This window comes from Pithys albifrons, chromosome 3, assembly GCF_047495875.1.
Source record: "Pithys albifrons albifrons isolate INPA30051 chromosome 3, PitAlb_v1, whole genome shotgun sequence".
Taxonomy (NCBI): domain Eukaryota; kingdom Metazoa; phylum Chordata; class Aves; order Passeriformes; family Thamnophilidae; genus Pithys; species Pithys albifrons.
In genome coordinates, this window is record NC_092460.1 from 14,852,674 (window position 1) to 14,876,113 (window position 23,440).

General features: G+C 59.0%; 1 protein-coding gene across 3 annotated transcripts in view; it reads right to left on the reverse strand.

Moving 5' to 3' along the window:
• Positions 1–213: 213 nt before the first annotated feature.
• CACNA2D2 (calcium voltage-gated channel auxiliary subunit alpha2delta 2) overlaps positions 214–23,440 on the reverse strand; it is a 212,706-nt gene continuing 189,479 nt past the window's right edge. For 2 of the 3 annotated variants that reach the window (XM_071550576.1, XM_071550574.1), the window contains exons 7-39: positions 22,676–22,807; positions 22,374–22,431; positions 20,243–20,293; positions 19,971–20,070; positions 18,993–19,151; positions 18,399–18,506; positions 17,661–17,739; positions 17,429–17,478; positions 16,437–16,526; positions 16,152–16,220; positions 15,640–15,714; positions 15,071–15,145; positions 14,861–14,932; positions 14,500–14,571; positions 14,262–14,323; positions 12,535–12,611; positions 11,320–11,340; positions 9,040–9,100; positions 6,589–6,686; positions 6,291–6,381; positions 6,097–6,159; positions 5,909–6,012; positions 5,725–5,823; positions 5,537–5,631; positions 5,218–5,265; positions 4,754–4,825; positions 4,439–4,591; positions 4,268–4,320; positions 4,106–4,161; positions 3,872–3,995; positions 3,238–3,347; positions 2,934–3,022; positions 214–2,291 (exon numbers count right to left, since the gene is read on the reverse strand). In XM_071550576.1, coding sequence (XP_071406677.1) covers positions 2,163–2,291; positions 2,934–3,022; positions 3,238–3,347; positions 3,872–3,995; positions 4,106–4,161; positions 4,268–4,320; positions 4,439–4,591; positions 4,754–4,825; positions 5,218–5,265; positions 5,537–5,631; positions 5,725–5,823; positions 5,909–6,012; positions 6,097–6,159; positions 6,291–6,381; positions 6,589–6,686; positions 9,040–9,100; positions 11,320–11,340; positions 12,535–12,611; positions 14,262–14,323; positions 14,500–14,571; positions 14,861–14,932; positions 15,071–15,145; positions 15,640–15,714; positions 16,152–16,220; positions 16,437–16,526; positions 17,429–17,478; positions 17,661–17,739; positions 18,399–18,506; positions 18,993–19,151; positions 19,971–20,070; positions 20,243–20,293; positions 22,374–22,431; positions 22,676–22,807 — 2,795 coding nt within the window. In that variant the 3' untranslated portion in view covers positions 214–2,162. The remainder of the gene's footprint in view (positions 2,292–2,933; positions 3,023–3,237; positions 3,348–3,871; positions 3,996–4,105; positions 4,162–4,267; positions 4,321–4,438; positions 4,592–4,753; positions 4,826–5,217; positions 5,266–5,536; positions 5,632–5,724; positions 5,824–5,908; positions 6,013–6,096; positions 6,160–6,290; positions 6,382–6,588; positions 6,687–9,039; positions 9,101–11,319; positions 11,341–12,534; positions 12,612–14,261; positions 14,324–14,499; positions 14,572–14,860; positions 14,933–15,070; positions 15,146–15,639; positions 15,715–16,151; positions 16,221–16,436; positions 16,527–17,428; positions 17,479–17,660; positions 17,740–18,398; positions 18,507–18,992; positions 19,152–19,970; positions 20,071–20,242; positions 20,294–22,373; positions 22,432–22,675; positions 22,808–23,440) is intronic. The other variant, XM_071550575.1, reaches the window with a different exon arrangement.

The window sequence follows — 23,440 nt, forward strand, 5'->3', positions numbered from 1 at the left end:
GCCCCTCCCGGGCAACGTGTCTGTGACCCCACGGCTCTGCTGTGTCCCTGCCTGTGCCCACGTCCCTGCCCATCAGCCTCACAGACCTGCAGCGGGTGTGAAGGCAGCAGCCCCGCTGGCAGGAGCCCACAGATATCCTGTACCCTCCCCACGCTGTGCCCCCCCCGGCCGTGCCCACAGCCCTGGGCAATGATGCAGCCACCGCCTGTGAAGTGAAAATATGAACATTATTTAATAACTGAGTCTCTGTAATAAACCATTTGAAAATATTTTACAAGGAGTCACACGCACGATATCTTACAAATTGTCTTTTTGTTGTTTTTTTTTAAGTTTTCCAACTCTTCTGTACAAAAAAAAATGAAACCCAAAGAAATTAAAATAATTTTAAATCAATTTAAAACCCAACGCCTTTGAATGAGCAGAGAGAAGCTTTTGGGTCGGGACAGGGCAGGACGCGACCCCGGCGGGACGGGGGGTCCGGGGCCACGCTGCCCCTTCATCTCATTGGTTTTTAACTTAAAATAGACTATATATGTATATATTTATAGGTATGTATAGTGGTGGTTTTCTGGCAGAGCACCTAACTAGACTACAGAAGTACACACACTCCCGGTAACACAGAGCCATCTGTTCAAACACGGTTCCCAGAGACAGTAACCAAACACACACTGAAAAAGCTACAAGCAGAATGACCATTAATTAACCCCCAGCACTAATTAGCGCCCGGCGCCCTCCCCAGCCCCCTCAGGGTGGCCATGCCGAGGGGGCTCCCCTGGACCCGATTGATGGGGTGGCTCTGAGCAGGGTGCCCCGGGGGGGTGAGTGTCCCCAGGAGTGCCCGCCCGGGCAGGGACCCCCGGCACTGCCGGGAGGGAGCAGCGTGGGGCAGGGGCGGTGGGTATGGCATCCCCTGCACCGCAGCATCCCGGAGTGTCACGGCTGGGCACCCTGTGCTGGACCGGACCCCACCTGTTCTGGATGGGTTTGTGGGAGCAGTGGGTGCCAGGGCTGAGCGACTACTTTGTTCCCTCCTTGGCACTCAGCATTTTGACTGGAGGGGACACCACCTCCACCTGAGCTCTCCGGTGTGAGCCCCAGCCCCTCGGGGCACCTCCCGCCCCCCAGCACTGTGTGCCCCTCAGCCAGGACCCCCGCAGCACTCGGGGCTGCGCCTCTCGCCGTGGCCGGGCTGGCGGCCGCGGTGCCCCGACGGACGGGCGTGCGAGCCCGGCACGTCCCTTCTGGGGACATGTGGCACCTCCCGCTCCACTTGGCACTCGGGTACATGCGGCACGTCCCTCTGCGGGGCACGTGGCGCGACCCACTCAGGGGCACATCCCTGTCGCCCAGGGTTGGACAAGCAGGACGTCCCCCTGGTCGGCGCGGGGTCTTTGGCAGGGCGAGGGGGGGAGGGCAGGGCTGGGGGGTGACAGAGCTGGGCGGGCAGGATTCACAGTGATCTGCAGAACGGAAAAGAAACAAAACACGTTTTCCCCATCCTTTTCACCTCAGTATTTGTGCCCAAGAATAATTGAGCCCAGCGCAGGGACCAGGGCTCCACTCGATGCGCCCTGGCGCGGGCAAAGGCCACATTGCCCCTGTCCCTGCCCGCTCCCAGCCCCAGCCCGCAGGGATGCTGGAGCTGCCCCACAGACCCGGGGGGCTGATACCGCTGGAACAAATAATACTGACCCGCACAGTCAAGTCCTTTTTTCTCTCTTTTGTTTTTCTTTTCTCCTTCCCTCCCCTCCCCCCCTTTTTTTTTCCGTGTGTCCTCGTTGCCGACAATAAACCCCGCCGGTCTCCAGGTGAAAATGTTGGAAACTCGATGTAGAAAGATCTGCTTTAAAATCTTCAGACTAAAAAAATAGGCGAGGTGGATGGGGGGATCGCGGGCGGAGGGCACCAACGCCACTTTTCCGAGTCCGAGCGGCCGGGAGGGCGCGACGCTGGGGCACCGTCCCGTCCCAGTCCCCGCTCTGCCGGGGAGCCCCTGCCCGCACCCCGACTCTTCTTTGGGTGCGGCCCGTGCGGAGAGCGGGACGGCATCACGGGGGTCCCCGAGGCAGCGGAGGGGACGCCGCTCCCGCTCCACCGGGCCGGGGAGGGGGATGGAGATGGAAGTTGAAAGAAAAGAGAGCTGGCGGGGGCGGCCAGGGGGGCTAAAGGCAGGCGGCCGGGGGCAGTGGGTGCCGGCTGGTGCTGGAGTAGAGGAGCAGCAGCTGCAGGGAAAGAAGGACCCCCAGGGAGGGGGCAAAGGAAGCCCCTCGGCCACAGTCTGAGGTATCTTCCTGAGCAGGCAAAGAGACAGAGGCTGTGAGGAATGCCCAGCAGTGACCCAGCACCACAGGGGCACCCATTGCCCTGGAAGGGGCACCCACCAGCCCCTTGCAGCCTGGCTATACATCCTGCCCTAGGACCCCTCTGGCACAGCCCCCCCCCCCGAACAACCCACAGTACTGCTCTCTCTGGGACCCTCATGGCTCTGCTTTCCCCCCACTAGGGCACCCCATAGCACTGCTCTCCAAAGAACACTTCATGGTTCTGATCTCCCCATGGGGCACCCACCCTGGGTCATCCCAGGGCTCTAAACCCCACCAGGGAAGTGTCCCCACAGCACTGCACCCCTGGGATACTCTCATGGCTCTGTTCCCCTCAGGGGGACACTCCATAGCTCTGCTCCCCCACTGTGGCAGCACTCACTCCTCCATTCCCCCCTAGGTGTGAACCCCTCAGCTCTGCTCCCCTGGGGTCTCCCCATGGCTCCAGTCCCTTACTCAGGGGAATCCCACTGCCTCAATTTTCCCTATGGGAGCACACCATAGCTTTGTTCCCTTGGGGACACCTCATGGCTATTCCTCCAGAAGCATCCCCTGCTCCCACCCCTTCCCATGGGACTCCCCCAACTCCGCTCCCCCCTGCACCCCACGTACTGTTGCATTGTAGTCGAAGCAGATGTGGGGGCCTTTCCGGTAGCGGGGCCTGTCCACCAGCTCACACTGATTGGGGTCCCTTGGCGGGGCTTTGCAGGTCAAGGAAACCACCAGGGACAGGGCAGCGAGGGCTCATGGGACACCTCATGACCACCCCGAACCCCTCTGGCCGCAGGTCAGCTCCCTCCACCTCTGCCAAGCCCCACAGCTCCTTGTCCTGCTGCCTGACCCGCAGAATCCCCGTGCCACCTCACCCCTCTGCCATGACACCCTGGTGGGATGCAGGCAGGCCACCAAAGGATACCTCTTACCTCTGCCTGCATCAGCTTGACAGACTCACACTGACTGCAGAGGGGCTTGTCAGCCACCACAAAGAGCAGGTTGGTGTTGGCCAGTCTCTGTGCATGGAAGAGCCTGGGGGTGCGATGGCAGCAAGGACCCCAGTTACCCTGTGCCCTGATCTTCTCCTGGCCCCAGCGCCAGCCCTGCCAGCGTGTGGCTCTGGGGAGGCTAAGACAGCCCCAGTTTCACTCCTGTCCTTATCCTCTTTCCCGTCCTCGTCCCCATCCCTCACATCATCCTTGTCCCCAGCCTCATACCTGTCCCATACTTCATCCCTGTCCTCAACCTTGTCTCTATTCCCATCCCCATCCCCATCTCCACACCCTTCCCCATCTCCATGCCGTGAGGCATGGCAAGGACTCAGCACCAATGGACTCTCAGGGCCCATGTCCCTGTGGAGGAACCCTGCAGACACCATCACACGTAGCCCATGGGGACATACCATCGCTCTCTGTCCCCCCATTCAGGTACCACAGTCTCCCCCAAGAGCTGCATGGCCTCTCCTATCACCCCCACGCAGGCAGGGTCCTGACAAAGGCAGGCTGGGGGGTGTCCCCAGCCGAGCCAAGGGGGTGGTACAGCGGGGAGGGACCCACCTGGAGCAGTTGCCGCAGTCAATGATGGCATTGTAGGTGGCGTTGACGGTGCTGAAGTAGTACTGCGTCTGCTTCATAATGCAGCTCGTCTCCCTGGCCTCCATGCCGTCCCCTGCCACCTCCTCTGTGCCAGTACAGCACCATGGGACAGGGGCTACCAACTCTCCCCAGTGCACCCCCCACCCCACACCACAGTTCCTGCCCACTCCCAGCCCAGTTCTCCCCCCGACTCACCCGTCTGGAACCAGCTGCTGTAGGTGAGGCCATACAGGAACTGTTGGAAGAGGGACCTGGGAAAGGAAAGTGTGGCCAGTTCAGCTGTCCCAGCCCCAGGGACACCCTTGTGTCACTCCCCAATGGAAATGGCCCCTGGGGAGGGGACATAGCAGGACTCACCAGGCTGCAGCTGAGGTCCACCAGGCGAGGCTCAGGAGATCGGCCACAGTGGGCTGTGGGCAAAGAGGGGGACAATAGCCAGCAGGTTCCCCATGCAGGGCACTGGGGACACACTCACGCGTCCCCAAGCTCACAGACCACCTGGAAGTCACCATCCCTGTGGGTGCTCACCACGAAGACACCACGGGGTGCAGCGCCCGTGTTGCTTGGGGCCTCTGGGGCACAGACAGACTGGAAGTCATAGGACTCCTTGCGTGTGTAGAAGGAATTGTTGTAGAGGGCAGACATCAGGTTGGCATCCACTTCACTGAAGAACTTGCCCACCTGGTATGGGGACACGGAGTCTGCATCCAAACACCACCTCAACATGGGACTCCCCTGGTGGGGACTCGAGTGGGGCTGTGTCACACCAGCAGTGACACGAGCTCAAAGGTCTCAGCTCCCTGCTGGCATCCCATGCTCAGGAGAGCCGCGGGCACCGCTCACCTGGTACCAGTGGTCCTCCTGGTTGGAGAGCACCAGAAAGCCCCCATCGTCAATGAGGACACAGATGAGGTCCTGAGGAAGGAGGGCAGTGTAATCCACCCCAGGCCACACTCAGGTTAAGGCAGAACAGACAGGGTGGGGGGATGGGCTGGCAGGTAGGGGAGCCAGTATGGTGTCCCCAAGCCTGGGAGTTGTTCAGGAGCATCTTGGTGCTCCTTGTGCTGGCTGCAGGGAGCAGGAGGCACCAGCCATCCCAAGGGATTTAACAGCCCTCTTGGAGGGGTCCACAGTTCATGGGGCAACCCCTGGGGTTTCATACCTGTGAGATGGATCAGGGGCTGGCTGAGCTCTGGGAGTGGCAGGGGACAGGGTGGGTGCACAGGCAGGGTGGGCAGGGGACAGGGAGCCCTCTCAGCCATCCTCTACTCCCCCACCAGCTGCCTCCACTCCTGCCCACCACCCACCTTGTTGTTGGCCTCACAGTCCATCTCACAGCTGGTTGAGGGGTCGCACTGTCAACCGAAACCAGGGCAGAGGGACAGGTTAGCAGGATGGTCATCACCCCAGAGCTGTCCTCCTGGCCAGAAGGGGACACACAGGGTGGTGTCCCCAGGGGCTGGGGACAGATGCCCCCAAGCAGGGTGACGGGCAGGGCTGCATGGGAGGAGCAAGCCCAGTGCAACCACAGGCACCATGTCCAAGTAGTGTTCCCCAATAAGCAGAGCTCCCTCCCTGCCCTGTCCCCATCCCCATTCCCATGCTGTGCCAGCCCTGGGGACGTACTCGGCGGGCGCCCAGCTGGTCGCGGTCCGTCCGGTTGCTTGCCAGCACTTTGAACTTCTCAGCCCAGGCCTCCAGGTCCAGCTTCACCCCCACCACTGGGGCAGTGGGGAGACAGGGTGAGCCCTGGCATGGGGGGGGTCCTCATAACCCCCCCAGCCTGACATCAGGGCACCCAGTCCCCTGCCTACCTGCTGGCTTCAGAGTCTTCCCTCCGATGCTGAGCTCCACGGCAGTGCTCACCAGGATCCCGATGGTGTTGTTCTCCAGGTCCAGCCCTCGGTATCCGGCTATGGAAGGCAGAGGTTGTATCAGGGGATGCATGGAGCCAGCAGTAGCCTGTGTCACACCTCGCTGTCCTGAGCTGGCACCCACCATCCCGGTAGGGTGGCTTGAAGATGTAGCCCTTGTTGTCAAGGCTCCTCCGGTAGAAGCTGGCGTTGAAGGGCTCTGGTTCCTCTTCCCAGTCATCTGCAGCCCTGGGTGGGAGCAGCCACAGCCATGACTGTCACTGTCACTGCCCATCAGCAGAACACATGTCACTGCACAGGCTGGACACTCACTTGTTAGGGAAGACACGGGTGATGCCCCCATCAGTGGCTGCGAAGACAGCCAAGAGGCTGTACCTGCAAGGAGAGGGGCCAGGCATACCAGGCATCAGTGGGGTTTTGCTCTGCCCCTGTCTACACAGCCCATCCTGATCCTTCTCTGTTCAAAGACAGTGCTGTCCATCCCAGACCATCTCCCCTTCACCTACGTGTTGAGGTCCTGGTCCCTCCAGACCCGGTCCACCAGCTTCTGTGTGATGCCTGTGTCCAGGATCAGGTTGTGCAGGAGGAAGTTGTCACCTTGAGAGGATGATGGAGAGGAGGAGAAGGTGAGGGCTGGCCCCATGGGGGCCACCCATGCCCCCTGCTCTGCCCCAGCATCTACTCTGCAGCAGCTCCCAGGACTCCAATCCCCAGATATTTCAACCCCTGCCCCATCTGCCCCTGTGCCCCCATCCACCTCCAACCTCCCCAGCAGCCTGCCCACCAGCCATCCCAGCTACTCACACTGCTTGGAGTCTGGGGTCACCTTTTCCATGAGGGCAATAAAGTTTTCCAGGAACTCGGTGTTGTTATCCGACAAGTCGAGGTCTTTGCAATACTCTCTGAGGTTTGGGGGGGACAAGGTTTGTCGTTCGCAGGGATGGAAAAGGCAAGGTCAGTTCTCTGCTGGGGACGCTGGGGTGGGTGCTGGCCATGCTGCCAGCACTGGGGCTTGTCAGAGACATGGTGGTGGTGACGTGCCAGCTCTCCTGTGTCACCCCATCAAGGCAGCCAACTGTGGGCATCTCTGCAGACTTGCCCAGCCCCCAGCCCCCACTGCTTGCAGTGCCACTGGTGCAGCATCACACCAGTCACCGGCTCCGTCACTGCCACGGGCACTGAGGTGCCACCACCTCTACCAGGGCCAGGATTAATGGATCCCAGTTTGGCTCGAGTGGTAAATCAATGAGTCCATCTCTCCCCATGCTGGTGGGGCTGCTGGTGGGACTGGGTGCCTCTGACACCGTACTTACCTGTGGGGCCAGATGGGCACCACCATGCCCACCCTGCCCTGCTCCTGTGGCACCCTGGAGACTGGGGGCTCCACTCTGGGTGTGAGCAGAGGTTTGCCTTGGGAGACCCTTCAGCTGCACTGGCAGCACCAGGCAGGCACTCACAGCCACATCTGCACCCTTTGCACAGATGGTTTGGTGCTGGGTGAGCCCTGGCTGGCAGAGATGGGTGCTTGTCCACAGACATTAACTGGTCCCAAGCCCCTCTGGGGATGGACACCATGGCAGGTGTCGTGTCCCTGCTCCAGTCTGGGACACCCTGAGTGCAGAGTCCCACCCCCACCAATGCCAGGGACAGCTGTAATCTGTTGGCCACCATGAGGCTCTGACTGGGCAGCACAGGCTTGTGCCAGCCCACGTACCAAGAGCCTCACTTCCTCAGTGGCATGGCTGCAAACAGTGCCAAGGCGCTCTGGGCCCTCCCCACTCATGACCCCTCTGCCAAGCTCCTGACTTTGCCAAAAACCTCATTAAGAGGACAAATGTTGGAGCAAAGGGTGGCAGGGAGCATGCCCACGGGGCAGCTGAAAAAGCTGGGGCACCCTGGTCAGCCTGGCCCAGCCCCTTGACCACCTAAATATCTACACCGACACGCACAGATACAGGAACTCACACACCCACAGGGGATGGGGATATACGGTTTCTGAAAATTTCCAGTGGCCTGTGGGCACGGCAGCACCGGCAGCAGATCATACAGTCGCCCTGGGTGCTGTGCACCCCCCAGCATGTGGCTCCTCCCCACCACCTGCCCGTGCCAGGCTGGCACCCAACACAGGAAGGGTGCTCATGGAACTGCTTTGGGGGCACCGAAAGGCTCACCCTGACTTTCCTCCCCAGCTGTACCAACCAGAGAGCCCCATGCCAGACACTGACCCCATCACTCAGCCTGAGCAGGACAGTCAAGGTGCAGACCCACTCCTGGGCTTTGGGCTCGGGCATCACCTCCCTCTCCATCCCCTTTGTGTGCTTATGGGCCAATTTTTCAGTTTTCCTGTTTCTCATTAACACTCTGCTTTGGCTCCCACATGTCCTGGACCTCACTCCCAGTGCTCTGTGCATGGCTTGAGGGACTAAGCTCCCAGCCTAAACAAGCCAGGGCTGCATATTGGCTGCACATTTTGCATTGCTTTACCCAGAGTTAGTGTAAGTAAGAGATGTCTGCTGTGGGCCAGGAGGGTGGGGGGTACCCACAGGGGGCCTCTATGTGCCTCAGCCTGATACAGACTCCCGGAACTGCAAAGACAAAACATCCCCTAACAGGGCATTTAGCTGCTATAATGACCTATCCATGGAGAGGTGACGATCTTGTGACGCTAACTAGGGCTGGTCAGAGGTTGCACAGCGGGAAGGGCAGGATTCTGGCAGAGCCCTGGGGCTCCCCGAACACCCCGCAGAGGGATGTCCCTTCACTCCTATTATGTGGTAAGACTGGGTGGCATGGCCCAGGGGAGGCGACATATCTATCTGTCCAGGGGTCACTACGCTGTCCTCATGTGCCCATTCCCTTCTTGTGGCCAGTGGGCTCCCAAAACCCCTTGGGCATCCCGAATTTGAGCGGAAACCTACCCTTCCTTGTCCCTCCCGGCCGCAGCCAGCACGACTGTATGATGCCACCGCCGGCCCCTCGCTCGGCGGGGGATTTTCAGAAACTATACCTATATATGCACGCGCAGAGGTCGGGCCGCACCGGGTGCATATATAACTGTGCGGGATGCAACCGGGTGGCGGAGCGGGGCCGGGGTCCCGGCGGCAGCCCCCTCGGCCGAGCGGGCACACGACACACACAGCCACGGGGCACGGGGAGGGGGAACAAGGCACGATGAGGCGAGGATGGGGGCGATGATGGGGTCGGCAGCGGGGCCGGGGTGGATGCACACCTCGGCAAGCGCACACGCAAAGCTACCTGGGAGCAATGAACACATGTCCCTCCGACTCAAAGCTGTTGGGCAGCAGGTATTCAAAATCTGCAACAGAAAGGGAAGGTTATCCGGCGGGGAGCGAGGGAAAGGGGTGCCGGGGGCCAGGAGGGAGAGAGACGGACAGAGAGAGAGAGGGGAGGGAATCGGGAAAAAAAAAGGCATTTGCTACTCTTGGTAACAAGAGAGGAAGGAAAAGGCCGTTCTGCTGTTGCTGGCACCGCACGGGAAAGAAGGTTGTAGCCAAATCGGGAGAGGTTTGCCCATGTCGGCTCGAATTTGCTCGGTCGCGGGCTGAAGGCGCGCGTTGCGTACGCGCAGCCGGTGGCGTGTACGCAGGGACACACAGACACACACACATATATATATGTGCGCACATGTATATATATGCATGTTTGGGAGGGCGGGGGGGACGTCTCTCTCTCGGGGAAGGGGTGGTGGGCGAGGGCAGGGAACCACATGCTGCGCTCCTGGTCGGAGGAGGATCACCAGAACACTTGGTTGTCGGGAGAAAAAAAAAAAAAGGAGTTTTCAGGCATCCACATGGCCAGAGGGGAACCTTGCCGAGGACAGTCCAACCAGAGGCTCCCGCCCTGCCCAGGTCTGTGCAATGCGCTAAATGGGCTCCACTGCCAGGCACCGATGTCCCCCTCCCTCGCCGCGGGGTGGGACCCCAATGGGGACAGGACCAACTCTTGCCCACCAGTGTACTCTGCTCTGTCAGAGAGAGGGGTGCAGCCCAGCAGGTTTCGGGTTTCTCCTGGGAATGCCCTCAGCAGAGGGCAGTGGATGCGGGGCTCAGCTCACGGGGGTGAGCTGGATTAGGGGGTGCATGGAGGGGTGCTATGTGACATCCTGGGGACAACATTCCTCACAGCGGGCACCGCCACCCCCTCGCCCTCCCGCCGGCTCCTGGTGCATTGCACGGCACAGCCAGAGGTTGGACTGTTGCTCTCCGAGGGCTGTAGGCAGGGGCTGGGTACAAGCCGATGAGAGGAAGAGGAGGAGGAGAGGAGTACAAAACACTCGTACTTGGTCCATCAGCATTGCCATCACAGGGGCGCTGGGAGGAGGCAACTCAAGGCTGATAGAACAGGGCTGAGGTTGACACTTCCACCTCCCCGCTGTCCTGCCTGCCTGACCCTGTCCCCCATGTCCTGCACTGCTGTGAACCCTGAAGCTGTCCCCTTGCCCATGCCAGGAGCAGGTGCTGCCGGCAGGCATTGCTTGCAGAACAGAGCATGGCAGTAGGTCCCCTGGGGATCGTGTGTGTTGAGTGTCCCCTTGCCCACCATGGGGCTGCATGGGAGCTGTGAGTCTGGCCTCATAGGCCCCTCTGGCGTCGCAGGCACATGGGTCAAATTCTGCCCTGTGTTGCAGGGGTGGCATCCCATTCCACTGTGGTGCTGGCCCAAGCACACCCAGCCTGCCATGGTGGAACTTTGGGCTCAAATTTGGCTGCTCCCAGGGGGCACAGACAGTACCAAGACACTGCAGCTGCCAGGGGCTTCATGCCATGCTGGGCCCCAGGGCAGGGGGGACAGCCACAGAGCAGCTGTGGGCTCAGCCATGCCACATCCTCATGGGGCCAGGCTTGCCATCAACTATGCAGCTGGGTGGCATTGCCCCAGGGTGATCCCATCCCCACCTCCAAGAGGGTTTCTGCTTGGGAGGATGCCCCAAAAAATCCTGTCCCAGAGGGTGATGGCAGTGGAGGATTGGATCCCCCACCTGCCCTTCATCCCTGCCACATTTGGGCACCCACCCACAGTCCCCTGCTCCCTGCACAGCCCTATCCCTTTCAGGTTGAGTTGTCTTAGGGAGGAGGAAGCAGAGGAGCTGGGAGGGGGAGCTGGAGGAGACGAGCAGGGGAAGAGGAGCAAGAAGGGGCTGCAGTGAGGAGGAAGAGCAGGGCATCCAACTAGCTACAAAAAACCTTGTGGATCAAAACCGGCAGTTTCGTACGAGATCAGCTCTTGAACAATATCGAACCAGGTTTGGGAGTGATGTGCAGGGAGGGAGTGGGGATTTTTGTGACAAAGCTCTCATGAACAGAACAAGACATGTTGCTTTCAAATAAAGGGGGAATTGGAGGAGAGGAGGAGGAAGAGGAGAAGGAGGAGGGAGGAAGGGCGAGTTGGTGGCGGTTTGCAGGTTTGGCGTGGCAAACGGGCAGGGAGATGGGCAAGCAAGGGGCTGGGGGGGACTGGACACGGGGCAGGGGACGGGGTGGTGAAGGTGAGTGGTCTGAGACTGAAAATACTTGCCCTTCCTTGTGATGTTTGGTACTGTGTGAATCCACCATAGAGAGAAAGCAAGAAAAACAACAAACAAAAAAACAACAAACAAAAAAAAAAGGGGTTGGGTGGAAAGGGGGAAGGGGGGCACAAACAATATTTTATTCAATCGACGTTTGAATAAAAATATTGTGTATCATAATCATACCAAAAGGAAACCTCTTGCAAAGAACGACATGAAGAAAACAGAAGAAAAACCCAGTAACAAAAGGAAAAGAAAAGGCCACGGTGAAATAAGAACAAAAAAAATGCAAATATAACTAGAGAAATATATAGATATATATTCAATACTCCAAAGGAAAATGAGTCAGTAGCAAACAGTTGCAACAGTCTTGATATCAAAATGTCCTCACTGAGTCAGGGGGCATGCACAGCACAGTGGGCAGAGCTGGGGAGGATGGGGAGATCCCCCCCCAGGGATGGGGACAGCCTGGCCTCGTCCCTGCAGGGACGTGGGGCTCCTGCCCATGGATGGAAGGGGTGGCAGGGACTGGATCTGGATCAGGGCTGGGATCGAGCCATTGGGGCGGCTGAGGGGGAGAAACAGGGAGCACTGGAGGGGAGATGGGAAGGGTCCGGGTCTCCCACAGGGGAAAGGGTCCCTGGGAGCAGCGTGGACCTGAGGTGGGAGAAAGGCTTGTGGGTTAGGGGAGAGAGAAAGAGAGAGAAAAGGGGGGCCAGGCTAACACACATGTACACAGATTAATTCCAAACAAAAATCGAAACTAATTGAAACCAAACTCATAAAAAGAATAAATGGCTTAAACTGAAACCAAAGAATCGTAATCAAAGGAAATTAAAGAGATCCATGCAAACTTTCCCAGGCTCACAAATTAACTGGCTGCTACAGCATTATCCCTCGTCCCCAGGAGGTGAACAGGCAGCACATCCCTGCCTGCGTCAGCAGTGCCTGCCTGCAGCCCAGGGCTGGGGTTTTGGGGAGCAAAGCATAAGGACCAAACCCTGGTGCCCCAGGGCACCTCAGGCAGGCAGCTTGCTCTCCCTCTGTGCGCTCACCTCTACTCACGCCTCTCTTATTTCTAACTTTCCTTTTTTTTCCTCTCACAGTGATCCCTGTCTCTTTTCGCAAGTCTTTGCTTTGTGTTTCTCCCCCTGACAGCCGCAGGTTGGTGTAGGGTGAGCAGGGGTACAAGAGGGCGGCGAGGAGAGCCAGGGGCTACTTACACTTCACTTGCAGAATCTGGTCGCTGAGGTTGGCCTGGATGTAGTAGGTGCTGTAGGGAGGCAGAACCAGCCCCAGGCTGTGGAGGGGGAGAGCAGACATGTGGTGTAAGGCTTTACACCCACCCAGAATCCTTGGCCAGCTTCCAGTCCCTGCCTGGCACCCTCTGGCAGCAGCTCATCCCAGCCAGCAGCAGGCAGCAGCCCCACTGGCCTCCTTCACAGCTTGCTGCATCCGCTTCTCAAGGAACTGCAGCCAGCACTGTCCTGGGGCATCCAGGGTTGCCCCCAGAGCATCAGGGTTAAAGTACACAGGGTCATCCTGGGGCACCCAGGGTCACCTTTGGAGCACACAGGACCCATGGCACTCTGGGTCACCCTAGCACACCTACTACCATCCTGGGGTAGCCAGTTCATCCCCACAGCACCCATGGCCATTCCCAGAACATGTAGGGTCATCCTGGTGGCACCAAGGGTCATCCTGAGGGCAGCCCTCAGCACAGAAGGTAGCAAGCCTGTCCAGTCAGATGGGCAGGATGTGCCAGCGCAGAAACAAAGGGAGATGCATGTGGAAGAGGAACACAACACCCCTGTGAGGGAAGAAGGCAGCCTTTGGTGACAGTGTTTGTGCCAGGTGTTGCCAGGGTTAAGCAGGTGAGGACCACATTCCTGACTTTCATCAGATCACACCTGCACCAGAGCCACTGTGATCTGGACTTCCTCCCTTAAACACTCCTCCAGCTTATCCTGTCTGTACTGGGCAGCATGGTCTGAGCATCGCAGCAAGCACGGCAGAGGTGGTGGCACCCCAAACGGCACATCAGAGGTGGTGACATCCCAAACCACAAGTGTCAGGAGTAGGAGGGTGGTGACTTTCTTCTCTTCAGTGTTGGTGGTATCCCGTGCTGATGGTGTCCCAGAGAAACCCAGGGAACATCCTGATCACAGAGCAGGGCCGTGGGAGCACAGGGCTCCCAGCAGCACCTTTCACCCATGGCAGATGAACCTGCAGCCCCAGCCACAGCTGTGTCACCCCCGTCATTGTTCCCTCCTGGACTGTGCTGCTTGGCTCCAGAGGGGTGACACCTTGAGGGACAGGACTGGCAGTGGTGGAAGGTGGCTGTGACCCTTGCCAGTTCCTCCCGAGCTGGGTGGTGGGGAGGAGGAGGAGGGTACGGTGGGCAGCAGCGGGACCACGCGGCTCCTCACAGGATGAAGGCAATGTGATTGCACAGCACAGAAATGATGATGCTGGGGTATCTTACATATCTGCTGGCCCAAACTGGTGCAAACTGGGTGGTAAATTCGGAGCTTCACTCTCTTCTGCCTCTGCAGCCACTGCCTGTGCTGCAGGGTGGGCACATGTCACTGTCACCCATCCTAGAGGAGGTGTGAGCCCCTGCATGAGCCGCTGGCTGGGTAGGCAGGTGGTGGCACTGGTATCCCTTGTCCAGCCCTTTGCACACCAGCCCTGCAGCCTGTTCCGAGCCCTGGGACTGTGTCCCAGCTCTGCAGTGCCAAACATGGGCAGGCAGCACTTTGGGGAGTGCCTTCCAGCACGACTGGCTGTGTGCAATGATGTGACAGTGCATTTGCAATCCCGCAGCCCATGGGACACGTCCCTGGTGGCCTCAGGGACATTGGGAGCTGCAAGCACAAGCCCACAGCCCTGTGCTGGTGTGGGTCCAGCCAGTGCAGGGCAGTGTGGGTGCACGGGCAGCAACACTCACCTGTAGTTGGTGCTTTTGATGGGAGCCCACGTGTAGGTTCGGTACACTTCATCGATATATTGCTGTGGGTCAGAGGGAGCCAGTCAGGCCTGTGTGGTGCCACAACCTGCTGGCACGGTGATATGGGGCCTTGGCTCTGAGCCCTGTGCCAGACACAGCACATCACTTCCCGCTGCCAGGGCTGGACACTCAGCACAGCAGCAGCTATGGCTATAACCCCCTGCCCCCATTGCATTACCTCGTCCACGGACTTGATGAGGGTCTTGATGAACCTCTGCCCATCATTCCCATCAATCATGCTTCTCCGGATCTGGGGGACACAGAGGAGGCAACTCAGGGCCAAAGAGCCCAGCCACGCACTCATAGGAACCTACCCCAGTGGGGTGGCACTGAGGCCCTGTGGGTGCAAGGGTGAGCACCCTGGGGGGGGTCATAATGCTGGCACCCAGGGGACAATGACCCAGATCCTGTCCCCACTGGTTGCCAAGGCCCTTAGGATGAAGCACTTCTTAAGGCAGGTTGGAGGAGTTGAGTGCCTTTTGCAACTGCAGACTGAGGGGACCAGTCTGTACCCCAAAATCTGCCTCTGGTCTGCTCACCTCCTCCTTGTTTTCATCCTCCAACTCAGCGTCCAGGAAGTCCAGTGTCACTGGCTCACGGAAGTTGATGATCTGTAAGCAAAAATGGAGGGCCAGGGAAGGGCTCAGGGCTCCCACAGATGTCCCTGAATCCAGACAAACTCATCACAAACCCTAGGATTAGCTCCTGGCTAATCTCCATGGCTGCTGCCCTGACAGGCCTCTCCTCACCTGGGGCTGCAGGTTGGGGTGCAGCAGGACGTAGCCATTCAGGTCGATGGCGAAGACATAACCGTTTGCCCCGAGCTGTGAGAGAACAGGAGGACTATGAGGCTGGTCAGTTGGCTCTGTGGCATGGCATACTGTGCTGTGCCGTGCCATGCTGGTGTGATAACCCTCACCTCTTCAGGCAGAGCTCATCCTGTGTCCCCCCAGGGCGCATCCTATTCTGTTCATCTATTTCTACTCTCAAGCCAATGAAATCTCTCACTCCTGGGGTGAGATTTTGGCTCTGGATTTCTCCCACTGCCCCTTTCCCCAGGCCAGTAAGGTTTATTCCCCGTTGACCCTGCAAGGGTTTTGACTCTGCTCTGGGTCCCAGAGCATCACCCAGTTACAATCCCTGCTCGTCTGCCTGTCCCAATCCCTGCCTGCACTCTTGTCTCATCCACCCTGCTACTGCCAGTGCTGTTAGAGGTGTTATGGGGTGTTGGGGGCATAGCTTGGGGCTCCCATGAGAGGGATTCCACTCCAGGCTCAGACAATGCAGGGCAGGGACAGGGGAAGGGGCCCCAACATACGTTGTATCGCGGGGTCAGCCTCTTGATGTCATTGAGAGCCACGTCGATCCCCATCACGCCCAGGATGAGCTGGTTCTGGAAAGAAGTGCAGGCAGGGAGGTGGTGGGAGCAGGGCTGTCACCTTCCACCTCCAGTAAGGGGGCAGAGAAACAGGAGGACGCACTTCTTCTCCCACTGGGGTTGTGCAGGTCAGATTTGGATACTGCAGGGGCACAGGATGGGATGTGCCAGCCCCCCAGCAGCTCCCTGTGGGACACTGCACCCCTCAGAACCTTGCAGTTGCCAGCTGTCCCCTCTGAACAGTGAGAACTAACCAAGGCCATTTTGGGTCACAGGGATGGGAGTCATTCCCAGTTTCACCCCAGACAGGGGGTGCAGAGCAGGCAGCACACCTAGGGTGCCAGTGCCCCTCACAGCCCTGCATCCAGCATTAGGGCATCGTCCCCACCTTGCAGCAGCCCCACAACAGGTGTCCTAGTGCAGCCAGAATGGTGGCAGCCACAGCCTCCTACCTTCCTGTCACTGCTGTCCTCAGTCAGGTTGAACACCGGCAGTGTGCCCGTCACCACCAGGCCCAGCCCCTGCACAAGCACAGAAGGATGTCCCATGGCCCCCACCAGCCTCAGGATCCAGGGCTAGGGGTGGGCAGCAGAAGGGGGTTACCACCCTGACAAGGGAAATGGGGGCATGTTCTGTGTGAGCCTCAGGCCGGTGTCCTCACCCACGTGTACCTCGGGGCTGTGCAGGACCCTGGGGCTGGGGGTCCCTCCCTGCACCCCTGGGCTGGGGGTCCTTACCAGGGCATCCTGGTAGACATTGGTCCACTGAACCTGCTTGGCTCGGTTCCCAGCCAGGACCATGGGTCTGCCCAGCACATCCAGGTACTCCTGCAGGAACACAGGGCAAGTGAAAAGATGACGTGGGAGCCAAATGTCTCCTTGCTCCAATGCAGTGACATCCTTGTCCCTGTGCCCTTCATGGATTATCGATAAGGTGCTTGGTGAGGCCCCCAGCTGTAGGCTGAGCTAGAGGAGGGGGGTGCCAGCTACCAAACCCGGCGGTACTGACTCCAGCCAGGACCCCAACAGGCCCATCAAGATGCAAACAAGGTGCTGCTCATCATCAGCTGTACACAGGGTAGAGAGTCCCCCAGCAGGGCCAGCCAGGGCTCTCTGTCTCCCCACCATCCCCAAGGCTGGGCTTGCTCCATCATGCCTGGACCACATGACTGCTGTCTCCACTAGCCTTTTGGGATCTCCTGCTGGGGCAGGTTTTCCTTATCCTGGCCCACCTTGGCAAGGCAGATGTCTGGGCAGGGAGGCAGCCCTCATGTCACAGTGCCAGCCCTACTCTGAAGGGCTGCCCTGCTTGGGGACCCTCATCACCTGCCTACCATGGCATCTCATGTCCACCCAATAAAGAAAAGGACCAGAGAAGGGGCAGTGCGATGGAACATGGGACGGACACCACTGGCTCTGCTGAGTGGGCTGCTGCTGGGATTGGCCCTGCCAGGGCTCAGCTCTGCTCTGTGCTGATTAATGCCTGATGGTTCATAATTAGTCACTCAAAGGCAGCAGGTCCGTGGGGAGCTGCAGAAAATGAATTATTTCAATAGCGCAGGGCCTGGCTGAGGGCTTGGCTCAGCTCCTCAGCTCGCTGTCATGCTCCCTGCCAGCCTTTGGGCTCCCCACAGTGCGGCTGGGGCTGCCTGAACTTGCCCCCAGGCAGGGCACCCTGGAGGGGCAGCTCTGCCTGCCTGCCCCCTCCCTGCCCTGCCCACTCCCCATACCTGTGTGTTGATGCGGATGGCACCGATGGAGGGGATTTCAAAGTAGTAACCTTGGAAAAGAAAGAGAAATGCAGCTGGAGATCCAGCTGACTGCTGTCCAGCAGTCTGTCCTGCTGTTCATCCCTCCAAGGCTGCAGGCACTGCTTTGCTGGTAGCACCATGCACTGGAGCAGAGGGGTGAGTTCTGCACCCTGCAGCCCCCCCATGCCTGTTGGGTGCCAGCGCTGCTCACCTTTGTTGGCACAGGCCATCCACTGCAGTGGGGTCACATCATAGTTGTGCTGCCCAACAGAGAAAGTGAAGACCCGCACCTGTGGCAGAGCATGGCAGTGAGGGCCATTTGCTGGGCACCCTGGTCTCCCACACCTAGTGATCCCAGACAATGGCAACCTCCCCAGGGACAGTGTGGCATTGCCTGTCATGGCCTGCAGACTGTGCTGCCCACAGACAAGAGCAGGTGGATGGAAGACTCCTGGGAATGCTGGCTGTGCTAGTGGCAAAGACCCTGGGCAGCAGGGTCCTCCAGCATCACTGCACTGGCCCAAGCCACCTACCCCAGTGTTCCTCGTGCTGGGGCATCACTGCTCCCAGAGGGGTCTGTGCTCTCTGAGGGTGCTACATGGGCCAGAATCCCCCAACTCCATGGATTTCCAGGTCCTAGGTGGCAATGGAGGCCTTCATGCTGGTTTGTCTGCCATCCAGCAGCCCTGCCCACATGCTTAGGGTGTGCTCCCCCAGTATTCCCTCCCCAGCATCCCATGGGGTGCCTGGTCCTGCACCTCCTGTACTCCAAGGTAAGAGCCAGCTATAAACCCATTACCAGGGCAGTGGCTTGGTGAAGGAGCAAGCTGGTGGGGAGGGAGGACGGCGAGGAGGCAAATGGAAACAGAAGCCAGCGATGGAGCTGGAACAGGTGTCTCTCTCCCTGGTGAGTGGCCCCAGCCCAGCACATAAACCCACAGCCCCTCACCGTCTTATTTGGCCAGTTGTACTTCTCAAAGACATCCTGCACTCGGTCCTCACCGCCATCCGTGAACATCATGATCATCTTGTTGCAGTTGGCACGTGTGATGTTGGACTGTGGGGCAGAGACAGCACCTGGGGCCGGACCCAGAGCCAGCAGCACCAGGCACGAGGCTGCAAGTGGCCAGGAGGACTGGCCCCAACCCATCTCTTTTCCCAGACCCTTTCTCTGGGGTGAGAGTGGCCAGGGTGAATGGGCAGGAGGAGGGACATTGTCAGCTAGGGAATGATGTTGTGGCTATTGCTGCTTGGCACTCAACAGCACCATTTATCCTTATTTTGCCTCTGGCATGGCTGCTGGCTGGATCTGGCCCCTCTGCCAAGCCCTGCTAACTTTGAATAACCTAGAGGGGCAGCATCTCCAGAAAGACCTCAGCTATAGGATGCTGGGTGGTGGGATGTCTCCCCCAGCATTGAGAAGAAGGACAATGAGCCCTCTGCACACCCAAGCCCCAGACATAGGACAGCACCCATGTCCTCAGAGCTCTCCCTTTGCCCCCAGCACCCATGGGTTCACTCTGGCCCCCAGTCCCCAGCTCACATTCTGCAGCTGGTCGAAGGCATACTCAAAGCCAGCCTTGTAGTCGGTCGTGCCCTTGGCCACCATCCCTTGCACATCTTCCTTGAACACCTTCTTGTTCCGGATGTTGGCCTGCACCAGGTGCTTGAAGCACGACACTGGCTTTGCCTTCTCGTTGAACTGGGAGGCAAAATAGAGAGGAGTGGGTCACAGAAAGGGAATGGGGCAGACCTCAGAAGGCACAAGCCACCCATCATGCTCAGCTCCCATGGGTGGCAGATGGATGAAGCATCCTATGCCCCACATCCCAGGGAGGGCTGTTGCTGAGACTGAAGCCTAGCTTGGAGTAAATCCAGCACTGAGCTGCCCAGTGTGGGTGCTGCCAGTGCAGGGCTCACCTGCACCCTCACTTCTGCAGGACCCCCTGGGCTTGTGCAGGGAACCATGCTGTGCTGTGCCTCCTTGTGCCATCATCGGGAGCAGATGCTGCCTCTCACTTATGGCTTCATTTGCTGGCAATTGGGCCCATCCATTAAGGGAGAAATGATCCAGCTAACTGAGCCAGGCCAGACACATTAATTAGCACTGGTGTGCCGGTGGCCAGACAGGGGAGAGCCAGCATGGGCTGTGCACCCAGCAATGCACAGATGCAGTGGCACAGCCACTGTGCTGCATGAGGTCATGAGTTGGTGACATAGCCATGGGGTGCAAAGTGTCACTGGCTGGTGACGGACAGGAGGTGGCTGGCTGGAATTTCCCCGGAAGCATCTCTGCCATATGCCCTGTGATGGAGGCAGGTTTTGTTTGCCACCACACACAGCCAAGCCCTGAGCAACCATTTCCTTGCTTATGTGCAGGTGGGTGGTTAAGAAGATAAAACATGGTATTTCTCTCTGCAGAGTCCTTAGCCAGGTGAGTCTGGGGGCAAAGAGCTCCCATGGTTGGAAGGTGGGAGGTGCCTGGGGAACATAGCCCAGCTGCTCACCCACTGACACTCACCGAAGCCACATTGACATAGTCATCATCCGAGAGGGTGTCCAGCATCTCATAGACCGAGGTCTTCATCAACTTGAGGGTGAGGCCACTCACACTGCCACTCCTAGCAGGAGACAGGGGTGCTGGGTGCTCAGCAGGGAGGGGGCATAGGGCTCCCCACCAGCGCTGTCCCACACAGCTTCCCTGGGGCCACTGGTGGGACAGTGGCACTCTGGCAAACTGTGCCCCTATGCTGGCCTGGCTCAGCCCAGCCACGGCCCTCAGGGTGTACTCACACGTCCACAATGATGACCATGTCCTTTGGGGAGGAGGCACCTTGGATGTACCTATGGGGTATAGAGGGAGGTCAGCAGGGTTGACTCATTTTGATGGGAACCCTGACCCTGCTGGGCACAGCCCAAGAGCAAAGCTCTGCCAGGGCACAAGCAGCTGGGGGGCTGTGCCAAGAGGGCTTGTACACCAAGGACTGTGGTGACCTCGTGGTGAGGAGCAGGGACAAGAGGCAGCAGGCAGGTGGAGGCAAGGCTGTGGCTTGGTGAGGCACAGCAGACAGACAGCGACCTGCTGCTCCTTATCGTACCAGCCTAATGAGCTCTAAATGCTAAACTCTTCCATCATCACAGGCCCTTTTCTGTGTGCTCATTATGCTGACACACACATCCATATTAAGATGCTATTTACCCCCCTGGTAGCTTCAAAGGCCAGGCTGATTAGGTTATTTTTAGCTACGAGGAGGAAAAATAATAATACTACGTAAATCTTCCCCACTGAAAACAATTAGGGAACCCTTCGGAGCACCCGGCCCTGCTGTGCCATCCTGTGTGGAAGGTGGCCAGCACGGTGCTCAGCACACATCCCATCCCAGACCCAGCCAGGCACCCCCAGCCTCCCCATCCCATCATGTGGGGCCTGATCCTGCTGTGGCTGAGGTCCAAGGGAGCTTCATTATTGGCTTGATCAGGATCAGGCCTTATGTGAATTAATTAGTGTGTTACTAGTATCAATTACTCACCACTACTGGGGAGGAGTGGGGAAGGGGCAGGCTCTGATTGCTAATCCCAGGTCCTGATGTTCCCTAATTGCAAGTGATTACCCGGGCAGGATGCAGGATGCTGGCACGTGGGGTGCAGCATCCTCCCAACACCTTCCCCTCGTGCCAGGGTGCAGGATGAGCAGGCAGCTGCCCACAGGGCTCCTGCCCGCTGGTGGGGCCGGGGAGCTCAGTGCCTGCCCTGCTCTCCGGGGCTGGGCTGTCGTGCGGCACAGAGCCCAACTAAGATGCCGCCTGTAATGGGTTGTGGCAGCGCATCCACCTCCGGCTGCCCGGCTCAGATGAATACCCTGGGCTCGGTGGGAGACGGCTGTGCTTAATGGTGCCATTCATCAAGGGAGGGGTAGGCGGGCGAGTGGCGCCAGTGGCCCCGTCCAGGCTGCGGGCAGGATGCTGGTCCCGGAGCAGTCAGGGCTGTGTGCTGTACCAGACCCCGGCGTGAGAGCTGGATAGGACCCCAAAGGGTTGTCCCCAGGGCTGTGCTGACCCCCAGCACAAAGGGTGCTGCTGCTGCTGCTCCTCCGTGGCTGGGTGGGTAAGCAGATGGCCTGTCTGGCTAGTGGGCAGGGAGCTGGGCTCGGTAGCCCCCATACACATCAACCGCCTCCACCCCGCAAAACAGCTTTCCAGCCCCCACTCTGCAATATCCCACACAGACAATCCGGCGGGGAACAGTTAATAATTAATGTGGCGCAATTAAAGACAATTAACCACAGTAGCAGGGCCATTAATTTTCTGACAGGGAGAAGGGGCAGCTTCCTGTGTGGGCAGGAGGTGATCCCTTGGGATACAGGGCTCCCTGGGCATGCTCTGCCCGCTCACCTCTCCATGCTTGCACTTCGAGGCAGCAAGTATAGGCAGGACAGGGCTGGAAGTCCTCCAGCTCCAGCTGATAACCAGTGCTGCCACACCAGTACCTCTACCTGGGCTGAGGGAAGCCCACTCAATCCCACCTCGATGTGGGCTAAATGGCTGTGGCGGGGCTCCAGCTGTGGCATCGCCTGGTGCTGCCCGCCTGTTCCCCTCTCCATCCTCCCAGCTCACAGTTCCAGAGCTGGTTGTTTTCTCATTTGGATGGGAATTCTGGCCAGGAGTGAGTGCTGGCAGCCATGGCTGTGGTGAAAGGGCACTGGGTTGCTCTCCACATGTGCATCTGCACTCAAGGACTTATCTTTCCATCCTGCTCTGCTTTCCCAGGAAGAGGGGAGGGGCGTGGGAGCCGAGAGCCACAGATCGGATGCCCCTGCTCATGTTATGGTGTCCCTTTGCCAATGCCAACCATGTGTGAAGTGAAAAAAGGGAGGGAGCTGGCTGTTCCCAGCCAGGGCCCCCCTCCTGACCCAGTACCCCCTTACCAGGGCCGCCGGCGCACGTCGTAGAGATCAATCTTATTGGGGGCTCTCCACGGGGTGGCTGTGGGGAGAAGGCAGGTAGTGAGCAAGGCAGGGCTGTCATGGGTTGGGGGACAGGATAGAGGGACACCCAGGGCTGAGGAAGCAGCAGGCTCCAGTGGGGAGCTCACTCCAATGGGTTTTGGCACAGTACAGGTGCCAGATGGCCCCCAGGGTCAGCACTGGGGGATGCTCACCCACACCTCACAGTAAGAAGGGCCCAGGCTGCCCTTGGCCAACCCCCTCAACCACCCCCTGCCACACACCGGGGTAGTAGCGGGTGACGCCGGTGGCACTGCCGAAGACCTGCCAGAGCAGAGAGGGATCCTCCTTGCGGTTCTCAATGAAGACATCCTCCAGTGCCTGCGTCCAGTTCAGCTCGTTGAGGATGACAGTGGCTGTGGGATACAGAGCCAAGGGTGGGCAGATGGGTGGGGGAAGCAGTGGAGCTGCGGGTAGGCTAAGGCTTGGTGGGGACCACAGTGATCACAGGGAGGGAGGGGTGTGTCCCCTCCACCCCTTCCCATGTAGGAGCTCACAGGGGCTTTGCAGCTTCTCCTACATCCCACTGACTCCCTTGATCCCACAGGACTCCAGCATCACCCTGCCGTTCCCTTGTCCCCAGAGAAATAAGCCAGCCTCCAGAGCTCCTCAGAACACTCACTATCCCCATCTGCTCTGGGGCAGACACAGCCATCACTTGGGGACAGCTGGCTTGTCATCTCATCCCTTTCCCAGCAGAATACCCTGTGCCAGCCCCACTCCTTGGGGACAGCCACCAGCTGGGAAACTCGAAGCTTGTGTCCCCACAGGGTGTGCAAAGCCTCCTGGGCCCTGCTCTGCATTCCCGCTGGCCCTGCACCTGACACAAAAGCAATTAAGATGCCGGAAAACAGCAATTTTAAATTATTCGGCTATTAAAGCAAAAGATAAGCTGCCGGCAGCCCCAGCCTGTGATTAATCAAGAGGGGCTGGTGGAGCATGGGGAGGGGCGGGGGCCAGTGTGGCACAGAAGGTACAGGGTCGGTTGG